Consider the following 11458-nt stretch of genomic DNA (forward strand, 5'->3'; position numbering starts at 1 on the left):
TTTTGCAATTCTGGGATGTTTTTTGAAGTGAAAATAGGTCGATGTGCACATGGGCAAAGCCAATGCGGTGCGCAATGCTGAGTTTGTGCAATTATGAGATGTTTTTAAGTGACTATAGGTCGATGTGCACATTGGCAAAGCCAATGCTGTGCGGGATGCCCAGTTTGTGCAATTCTGGGATTTTTTTAAGTGAAAATAGATCGATGTGCACATGGGCAAAGCCAGTGTGGTGCGCAATGACGAGTTTGTGTAATTCTGGGATGTTTTTTTCAGTGAAAATAGGTCGACGTGCACATGGGCAAAGCCGATGTGGTGCGCAATGCCGAGGTTGTGCGCTATGCCGAGTTTGTGCAATTCTGGGATTTTTTTTAAGTGAAAATAGATCGATGTGCACTAGGGCAAAGCCACTGTGGCGCGCAATGCCGAGTTTGTGCAATTCTGATATTTTTTAAGTGAAAATCGATCGATGTGTACATGGGCAAAGCCAATGTGGTGCGCAATGCCGAGTTTGTGCAATTCTGGGATGTTTTTTGAAGTGAAAATAGATCGATGTGCACATGGGCAAGCCAATGTTGTGCGCAATGCCGAGGTTGTGCGCGATGCCGAGTTTTGCAATTCTGGGATTTTTTAAGTGAAAATAGATCGATATGTACATGGGCAAAGTCAATGTGGTGCGCAATGCCGAGGTTGTGCGCGATGCCGAGTTTGTTCAACTCTGGGATGTTTTCTTAAGTGAAAATCGATCGATGTGCACATGGTCAAAGTCAATGTGGTGCGCAATGCCGAGTTTGAGCAATTCTCTAATTTTTCTTTAGGGGAAAATAGATGGATGAGCACATGGACACCGAGTTTGTAAAATTCTTTGATGTTTTTCGAGCGAATACTGATCGTTCTGTAGAAGAGAAAACGAGGTTGTGTGTGATGCCGAGCTGTAATGTAACTTTATTTATGTGCAATGTTTAACATATCGTTAGTGTATTTTAAATTTGTATTGTTGTTTTAATTGTGAATTATATTTAAGGCGTCATTTTTCATTTAAATTGTATTTTTAATTTTTTGGCTTTGATATATTTATAACGCTTTCCGACTTACGACATATATCGATAGCCCGACGATCTACTCAACAGTAGCAAAATTGTTACTTTTATCTATTGAAGTGACGTTTATCTCATATTTTAATACGTAGTGTTTGGTTTCGTAATTGGACTTCATAATATGAGTTCATTCATAATATGTGTGTGTGTGCGTATGTGAAGCATTGCTTAGTGTTCCAAGTTTGTAGTATTTATTTTATTATATTATTTTCTTTCATTCTGAGAAATTAGATTTTTTTTTATTTATTAATGCATAGAATTCTAGCATGCCTACACAGAATATGGCATGATTTAGGAATTTTAGAAACTGATATGACAGCTGTGTAATGATGTTCATATGCAATAAAAAATATTCTTCTTTTTTATTAATGTAAAGTTTAAAATTTAAATTTTTAGAAATAATGAAAATTATCTAATTTTTGGTATGTAAGGAATTATGTCGTTACGTAGCAAGAAGGTAATTTGTAAAAATGATAAAATTGAAATGTTCCACAATATGAATTTAAATTAAAAAAAATATTTTATTTGTATAAATAAAAAAATTAATAAAAATAATAATAATAATTTAATAAAAATCTTTTAAAATATTGAAGCTCTACAAGTATTAGAGACTGCGACGTTGTTTATCGTTTTAATAATTGGTAGAATTCGCTCACTGTATCATGGTAATTTTAAATATAGACAATTTATTATACTTATTATCAGTAACGGCTAAGCTTAAATGTTATAAATGTAAATTAAAAGTAAAGAATTTGATATTAATTTACAATAATAAACAATTTATTATTGTTTTTTTAAGAGGAAATAGAAAGTACACGTAGTGTAAATGCGAGACTACTTTGTGACGTCATAAGCTTAGTCCCACCCATTTATGTACGTCACACAGCTCCTCCTACTGAACTTTGTTGATGCAGCCTATTCTGCGCTTTTACCAAAGAAATATTAGAGCTGTTTGTTAATCACATTTTAATCAGCAAATATGCAATTTTGTATGAGATAACTTAATTTTGTTAACCATGTTTTAAATAGTAAATATGCAATTTTGTATGAGATGATATACTATATACCAGTTTTAACTCTTTCATTTGTTTGCTGAGTTAATTGTCACTGTACCATGTACTGAAAATTAGACAGATGTAAAAACACATTTATAACGTGGCATATAAATCTACTTACAGTAAATATGTTAGACCACTCTTGATTTATTGCAGTGCAACTTAAAATTCTTATGTAGCAAAAATCCTAGGATATAAAGATAAGTCCTTTTTTTTACTTTATTTAATGAATTCTGTTACACTGTGTTCGTAAAATACAAGAGATTCAATTTTCAAGTAGTACATTTGAATGATATTGTTTTGGCCAATATAATTTTGTGCCATATGCAATAATAAGGTAAGATTTATTTATTGATAATCTGATTATCACATCCAATGGCTTGATATTTTCCACCTTGCATAAAAGACCAGTGAAGTAATACAGGAAACGTTTCACAAGCCATACCGTCACTTCACAATATTTTCCAAGAATATTAGATGAAAACATATTAATTATTAATATACTCTGTTACTTAAATCTGAAAGTTTACTGAATTTTAAAAATTCTGTGTTTCTGCAATAGAATTTGTTGTTATGTTAAAGTCATGTGTATCAAAATGCTTGGCTGATTTATTTCACATTATGTCATATTGTAAATTCAAGATTTTACTTCTTTCCATAAGACTATTGCCTTTAATTATTGCTTTTCATCACGATATGCCTTCACGCACCTTATGGAAATAATGATTGAAAAGTGACATAACATCGATTGGGATAGGACTCCAGTCCAGGCACCCATTGCAATGAACATTTTGTTCAAGGATGATACTAGTAAATGTAGACTTAGTAGTGTCTTAGAAGATTTAACACATTTCTATTTTCTTAAACTAGTTGTTTCTATACATTTTTAATAACACTTCACAATGGTTTTAAATAATGCAAGCAGTTATAAGATATCCCAGAAACTCAAGTTTAAATAGAAAGAAATTTTATATATAGTAACATTAATCTAATACTTCATCTTATTATTCAGTTTTGAAGATTTAAAATTGTTTACTTTTTAAAATTTTAACTAGAACTAATTAAGCAGTACTATAATTCATATACAGTCAAAAGTCGTTAATCCGGACTCGTCGGGACTTCGGCGATTCCGGATTACAGATCATCAGTTTAAATCTGGTAAAATGGCATGCAGAAATTACAAAATTAAAAATATGAAACCGTAATTTATGAAATAAAGAACAATTATGATCTAAAGGGTATCAAAATTTACAAAAAGAAAAAGCTTAATATTTATTTGTTTACTTTATTAAGCATTTCTTTCAATGTAAGTTGCTTCGTTTCATGTGATAATACTTTCTCTTTAATTCTATTAAACAGACATAATTTCTTGTTTAGTTACAAAATTCCGCTGTTCAAGTCCTATAATTGCTGTATTGAGAATACCGACTAATTTGTCAATCGAAATGTTTTCGTTTTCAATAACCTCTGGGTCACTTTCTTCACTATCGGAAGCGAATTATAATGACGAGGAACTTGATTTAAATCATATCAAAGACGGAGTACATCGAGATGAAATACTAAGTAAGGAATTATAAGCCAAATAAAATATAAAACATCTGCCCTGAAGATAAGGATAGTTCTGACAGATCAACTTCCAATCCGCGGCGTGAAATTGATAAACAGATTTCGGATTTCAAAACATACTTTCGCTTTGTAGATACAAATTACATATTAGTAAATATATATCGGAAATTCTATTTGACATAATCGAAAGTTCAAGCTTACTTTTATGAAATTGCTCTAACAGTCTGCAAAAAATAATAAGCCGGATCCAATTCGAAGATTACGGAACAACGCAATCTGCAACATTAACTGAATTTTTAGCTTAGCTTATACCTCCGTTACACATTAAACGCGCATGCGCAGAAGCATATTCGCAGACGTAAAGGTCTTACGCGCACTCTTAAACGCCTGTGCGCATGCGTGAACGCGACGCATGCGCAGAAAGTTTGTAGCTTTGTGGTCCGGATTATAGATCATTCCTGATTATGGGTGTCCGAATTAACGACTTTTGACTGTATTAATAAATTCATTAAAATTTTCGGTTTAATCCTAGTATCCGGTGCACAAGGGATTTGGCGACTTTATGATGAGCAGTAAATGGGACATATACGATGAGTAGTTAAATGGGTCATTTTGGAGTTGGCGATAATTTTCAAAATCGCGCCAAGGCTGCACCGTATACTAGGATTTTACCATATCTTTTTAAAAATTTGTTTTTATTCAATCGTTATATTACATTAATGATATGCTATCATGTACATATAACATGCATATTTTTTAATATTTCAGATGAGTACATAATTTCAAACTGTGAAATAGATGCAGATGATTTAAAAAGAGTAAGTTTTATTATTTTATCTCATTTTTCAATGATAGAAAGTTAAAAGTCATACTCTGAATTAATTTAATACTTTTATACTAAAAATTTTGTACTTTCTTATTAACTGTAATTCACATTGAAAAGGCAAGAAAACGTATTGATGAGGGAAAGCACCATGTTGCCAAAAAGTACTTATGTTCCAAGCTAGTTACCCTACCCCAGATGGCTTTTTGTTTCTCCATGCATTTTTGGTAGTGTGACTGCAGAAATTTGGTGAAAGTGCAGAATCGCCCACTGCTTGGCGCATTTTTAAGAATTGTACACGCTCGGTATCCATGTACACATCGACCTATTTTCACTTGAGAAAAATCCCAGAATTGCACAAAAATGGCATTGTGCACTGTCTTGACTTTATCCATTTACACATCGACTTATTTTCACTTAAAAAGTCAAAGAAAATTGCCAAAAATCCAATTCTTCTTACTCTTGTAAAAAGCGCCAAACAAAGTGGGCGTTTCTGCACTTTAGCCGGAAATTTTTGTATTTTAGCATGCATTTGACTACATACTGCATTTTTCATTGCCTGCAGCAAAATCCTGGACTTAGCCTGAACATATACCATAACATGACTTACTTAAAGACATTATGATCTTTTTTTATTTCCTGTTTTAGAATTTTGGTTAATCTTCCATAATCGGGGTGAGCGCCAAACTTGGCACGATTTTGATTTGGTTATGGTTTCTGGCTATATGTATCCTATTAAAGCTTTATTTCGGTGCTTGTAATGAGTGCGAGTTTAGCATAGCCAGAAGATTTTTTTAAAATTTAATTTTAAAATACCGTGTTTGTTTTTAAAAGTTTTACTGTTTAATATTTGCAGGTGGTTAAGCTGTTGTTGGTGGGAGAATGTTGGATTTAACGTGACGTGAAGTTTATAATTTATGAATGTTTCCATTTAATTTTATTTAGTTAATGTCTTCCTGGTTAGTTAATTATTATTATTATTATTATTTTTAGTTTTGTTTCTTGCATGTGGCAATCGAAAGGCGTGGAATGTAATGTTTTGATTATAATCTGTACTTTCTATAGGTAATAAGATATTCTTCTGTTATCAGAACCAGATTCAAGAAAATATGTACGCATGTATGTGTATATAATATGTGCATGCATACACATACATCCATACATTCTCGAATCCGGTTCCGATAATTAAGAGTACCAATAATAATTATTTCATATTTTTTTATTGTATTTGTATTTTTTACTTACTGTGTAATATTTTATGTAACAGGCTAACTTGGGAAATGGATCTAAAGAAATGAATGAAATCAGACATGTACAGCAAGAGCCAAACTTGCATTTTGTAACACAAGTCAAGGATACTGATTCTCCTTCACAGGCATCAGGAAGTCAAAAAGGCAAAATGTATTCACCAATGGTAGAAACGAAGGCTGATAAATCATCAAAAATTATGCCTACACCTAAACTACTGAGGAAAGCCAAAAGACAGCCTCTAGCATCTAATGCAGCTGCAGCTGCTCTGGTAGAACATTCAGAACTAAAATCGAAATTTTTCTCAGAGGAACATTAATGAAATTAAAAAAAGAAGAACATGAATCAACAATGAAATACGGAAAAAAAGAACATGAATTAACAATGAAATACAAAAAAGAAGAACATGACATGAAAAAAGAAGATCATGACTTAAAAATGGAAATTTTAAAGAGGGACTTAGAAATTTAAAAAAATATACTTGCTGTCATACAGAATGATCCTAAAAAAATTAATTTCAGTTGAAATCTATATCTGAGGAATTACCACATTATAATTTTGTAAAGTATATTGCATTTTATATTTCTAATAATTTTAAGTTTGCAAACTTAAAATTAACAGAACATAGGCAAATAAATATTTTACATTTTTATGATCTTAAGTATCTGTTTCACATAATTTCATTTCTTAATCCACAATTCACCTAATAGCAATGCACCAATAATATTTTATTGTCTACTAACTATACTTAGAATTACTGAAATTATCATTATTCTCCTTAAAAATATTTCAAAACTCAGTTTTATAAACTCATAGCAGATATGTTTGTTACAGTATTGCTATTCACTATGTGCTCATTTAATCGTCAGAAACTAGGTATTTCTTCACTATGAGCATCAGATTAAAAGTAAAATATGAAATATACTAAATGTTGAACTTTTAACCCTTTTTGTATTACTGTATCATGGTATTAAAGATTAATAAAATAGTTACATAAACACAGATTTATAATTTAATATAAAAATTTATTTAATAGCATTATTTTTTTTAAAAATCTTTTTACATTATTATGTGAAATACTCTCTGATAATTGCATTGCGTTTTGCAAATCCTGCCACATTTCGTTCTTGAAATACAGGATTTGTATTTTCATCTTCTGGATCATCATCTTCCTCAAAAAAAATCATTCATTTGCAGAGCTATATTGTGTAGCACAGCTGTTGCTACTATTATAGTCATGGCATTTTCCACTTTACATCGGAGGAAACACAGAATGAAAATTTAGAAACTTATAACAATTAGAAAAAATACAAAAAACTACAAATTAATTTGTAATATTTACAATTAAACAGTATTTTTTACTTTACAATTAATCATTACTTTATAATTTATTAATATTTTCTTGAAACTACTTCCTGCATAGTGCAGCCATCTAGTGGTGAGATAATGAAGTGAAAGTTGTTCTAATAATTCTAAGTAGAGGAAAAATACATCAAATAGTTTTCAATTTTTTTAAATGTCCATTGTTTATAAAAATAATTCTTAGTTACATATACTTTTTTTTTAAATGTGTTTTCTAAAGATTCTTTTTCTACAAGCAGATTCTTATGATGACCATAGCAATTGGCATTTATGCCGTCCGCTTTTAAGAAATTTCTGTCATAAAATGCTGACAATCCAATGCATATATCATGCTTTTTTGGAGTAATTGTATACTGATGTCACATTAGTGTTTCATTATACAAAATCTTTTTATATAACTCAATTGTCAGATCTGCGACGATCATTTCTAATACCTTTTAATTTTTTTTACATGTATTTCCGAATGAGAGTGCATACATTTTGCACTTTAACCCCACAAATTCTTTGATGGGTAAATTGCTTTCATTTTTCAAAACCCTAATTTACCTTTATTATTTATACTGTACATATAATGATGTTTTTCGAAATCACTACAATCTAAAATTTTATTAAAATACTTTTTCATGTCATTAAAAATATCACGAGTTTCAATATGCATCTATAATGAATCAGTTCACACTTATCATTATACAATCTCTTAAAATACTTGTAGTATAAATTATACATATGCAATTTCGACAATTCTAGCACAGCGAAACTCACATAAATTGGTTTATCTAGACACACATTTTGTTTTTTCATTTTATATAACAATAAATTTCCTTTATTACTTCAAAATAATCCAGTAATAGACTTTGTAAGTATTTTTTGCTCTGAATTTTATTTAAGGCCGCCTTATCATTAACACGCTTTTTTATGTTTTGCAGTAAAAACTATTTTTCATTTTTTTAAAGAACGATTTTTCAAAATCATTTTCGGATTCCATTCTTTTATCGTTGTTAAAAGCTATAAAACTTTCTAACCATTTACAATGGAAAAAAGCCAAAATCTTGTGAATCTTTTGCAGAACAAGTCCTTGTTCAAGATAAAATTTTAAATTTAAATAGTGACACATATATATAATTTTCCTTTTCGAAAAAATTTGGTGTTAATTTCTTACAGGGTAACACACTTTTCATGTTTAATCTATTGCACACCTTTTTTTGCATATGGCGACAGCATGTCGTATTGTAATGGTTAAATGTTCTGCGGCCAACAGAAAATCGTTATGCATATCATGCAGTTCGGATGGATATATAGGAGATCTACCTCTAAAATATATCCAATACTGGAATTATAATCAGTGTTCAGAATATCGAAATGTTGTACTTCGTCTGGCATCAACCATGTTAAATGCCTATAGGGTAGCGACTGACTCGTAACGTATCCATACAAATTCTTAGCATATAAGTGCTAAAATATAATTAATTATGTGGTTTGTTCGGGTCATAATCTGAAATATAGGGATTATTAGCCGTCACATGTCGCTTGCCTAATAAACATATCCCCCCCTCACATTTGTGATTCTATCCACATGTAATCATTCGCATTGTTGAACAATTGCAATTCTATTTTTGTGTATTTTAATCCTGCATTCCATGTGAGATCCGCTCCTGTCACGAAATGGAGGGGATCCAAATTATAGTATGGCACAAACACTCGGCGAAAGGCTCAAAATATTTTGGCTAGTAGAAGAGTATCGACATTTTGATAAAGTTCTAGGTAATCTCCTAGTGTTTGACACTGAAACGTTTTGTACACGAGTTGGGCATGATCATATCCATCATCTGATATATGACTATTTGTCAAAACATTAAAAAAAGCACTTTTATCAGGTAAGCAGGTTTCTTTTAAAACTGCTTCTGAATCCAGATAACTGTATGGGAATACTCCTTTCCTCAAGAGTAAAAAAATGTTTGCTTCATCTTTGAAAAAACTATTGAAAATCTCGAACTTGCGTTCGGACTTTTTAAGTTCTCAACTAAGGTATCTAATGAAGCATCTAAAAACTGATAAGAATCCAAAAATTTGAATTCGTTGGAAATATTACTGTCTATAGTGGCAATCCTGTCTATAGGTGTGATATTAATGAGTAAACATGGTAAATTTGGAAAAATTTACAGGTGTGATATTAATGCATTTGAAAACATCTTTCGGCATATTTTGTAAAATTAAATGGAATCGTGATTATGCGCATTATGTATTAGTCCTTGAATAAAATATGTGCATCTATATAATTTAGATTACAAGACTGATGTGCTAATCTGCGTATATGTCCGTCACTCCACTGGCAGTGATCTCGGACAAGTGTCTCATTGGGTAAAAATTGCTTTTGACATATGTGACAACAGTTTCTGTCATAAGTTTCAGAGCATTTCACCATCAGTAGAATTTTTTTCATTTTTTGTTACAATTTCCGTGATAGATATTTCAAAGTTTTTAGAAAGTTATTAATGACATATTATCAGAGTAGTATTCTGTAAATATTATTTCATCATTAACATTTGTGACAAGAATTGCATAGCTGATAGGCTATTACTACTGAAAAACTTTGAAACTCAGATGGAAAAGATGAAGAAACTTTTCTAGTGAGAGACTCAAAATCCGCAAAAATACAAAATGGATGATACAATTGTTTAGACAAGTCAGTCAATTTAAGTACTACTAAATTTTTGGGGATGCTTACATTCTGAGTTTTTTGCCTTTGCACAATTTTATGTGGGTTTCTAAACTGCATTTTCGCTGAAACCCTAACAAATAGTTTTTATGATAATAATGAATGCTTTTACGAACATTTAATAATCTATTTAAGATTTTAATTAAAACTAATCGTTTTCTTTCATTAAGTCGATATTTTTTGTTACTTAAAGCGAAAATGTCATTTTCTTCAAGCACAAATACATTAATTTTTAAATCATTTAATTTTTCAAATTTTTTAATTCCACTTAAGGAAATCGGAAATTTTATCCCGTTTATTTTAAGTCATCTCAAATATTTTTTATAATAGCTTAACACATTTCCATTCTGTTTCCTTGGATATAGTTTTATGATAACGGAATACAAAAAGCATTTATTATCATAACAATTAATGTTTAAAACCACTTTTTTGTTTCGAATTTTTGCTGGCAATTCTATGTGTTTGCATCCTCTTCTTATTTCACACAAAGTGCCTACTAGAATGTCAATGTAGTTCAGACGCTATATTGACCATCCACTACCATTTCTAATAAAGTTATCAATGCTTAGAAATATTTTTCGAAATGCATTGTCAACCACTATTAATATCATTATTAATAGCGCATTAGGATTCATTCACATTTGGAACAGAAATGGAAACTTTTTTCTATTTCTCTGTCTCCATCACCTTTCTTAAATAATATGCTTAAGCATATAATTATTCTTAACCTACGAATATTACTACTACTTAATGAAATAATTATTTGTCGACTGTCCCGATATAGTAAATGACGACCTCTGTAATTATGACAATAGCTCTGTATGAACGCACAAAGCCACGATGAGCATTTCTATGCACATTAAAATTTAGCATATTGATTTCAGAATGATTTAAAAAAAAAAAAAAAAAAAACATGCTCGTTACAAAAAGGTTATGCTGAACATTACCTCATATGATTTTTTTTTAAATTACTTAAAATTGGCATATTTATTTCTGAATAATTTAAAACATGTACATTATAAATGCTACAGTTACACAATTAAAAAAAACTAGTTAATGTTATATATATAACACATTGATTTCAAAAAACATTGCAAAAAATATTACAATTGAATTATTATATTCCATTAAAAAATCTAATTAGCAAAATTTCTTAATATTGCTTCTTCACTGAATTTGTCAACATTTTTTATGAATTAACTGAAATTTCAAATAAATTATAATTTGTTGTTTTAGTGTAATTAGATAATAATTAATCTTAAATATAAGTAAATTAGTACTTATACTGTGAGTGTAATTCAAAGTTTTTAAACGAGTATATATACTGCCTAGAATACTGAATGTGTACATCATGTGGGTTTGAAGATACATGATACGTTTTTTGTGTGATTAAATTTATGTCATTAACATTCAAGAAACAAGCTCCCATACATTAAGAAATATTATATTTCACAAATATTTCAAAAGTAACAATAATGATTGATCAAACTATTAATAAAAAAGAAAAAAAAATGAATATATATTTAACATTACAAATAAAATTTAATTAAATTTATAAAAGGAAATTAACTTCAATTTATATAACAGGTTAATT

General features: G+C 29.9%; 1 protein-coding gene across 3 annotated transcripts; it reads left to right on the forward strand.

The window, feature by feature from the left end:
- The first annotated feature begins 1184 nt into the window (after positions 1–1184).
- On the forward strand, positions 1185–6448 carry LOC118202274 (uncharacterized). 3 transcript variants are annotated; one of them, XR_015039563.1, is made up of 3 exons: positions 1185–1274; positions 4484–4533; positions 5806–5895. XR_015039563.1 is itself a non-coding variant. In XM_085811168.1 (3 exons), exons 1-3 carry the CDS (start codon positions 2074–2076, stop codon positions 6103–6105), a joined length of 360 nt encoding a protein of 119 aa, XP_085667294.1. In that variant the 5' UTR covers positions 2008–2073; the 3' UTR covers positions 6106–6448. The 3 variants fall into 3 exon arrangements, 2 of the variants coding, with proteins under 2 accessions (XP_085667294.1, XP_085667295.1); XM_085811168.1 differs by lacking the exon at positions 1185–1274 and adding an exon at positions 2008–2083 and having other exon boundaries at positions 5806–6448; XM_085811169.1 differs by lacking the exons at positions 1185–1274; positions 4484–4533 and adding an exon at positions 4662–4765 and having other exon boundaries at positions 5806–6448.
- Positions 6449–11458: the final 5010 nt, after the last annotated feature.

Source organism: Stegodyphus dumicola, chromosome 2 (genome assembly GCF_044657685.1).
Source record: "Stegodyphus dumicola isolate Sdum_Otavi_A_Nest chromosome 2, ASM4465768v1".
In the NCBI taxonomy this organism is placed as follows: Eukaryota; Metazoa; Arthropoda; class Arachnida; order Araneae; family Eresidae; genus Stegodyphus; species Stegodyphus dumicola.

What these genes read in the sequence shown, in the direction of transcription:
- LOC118202274 (XM_085811168.1), top strand. An exon ending in ATGCAGATGATTTAAAAAGA is followed by an intron (nt 4,534 to 5,805) that starts GTAAGTTTTATT and finishes TTTATGTAACAG; the next exon opens with GCTAACTTGGGAAATGGATC.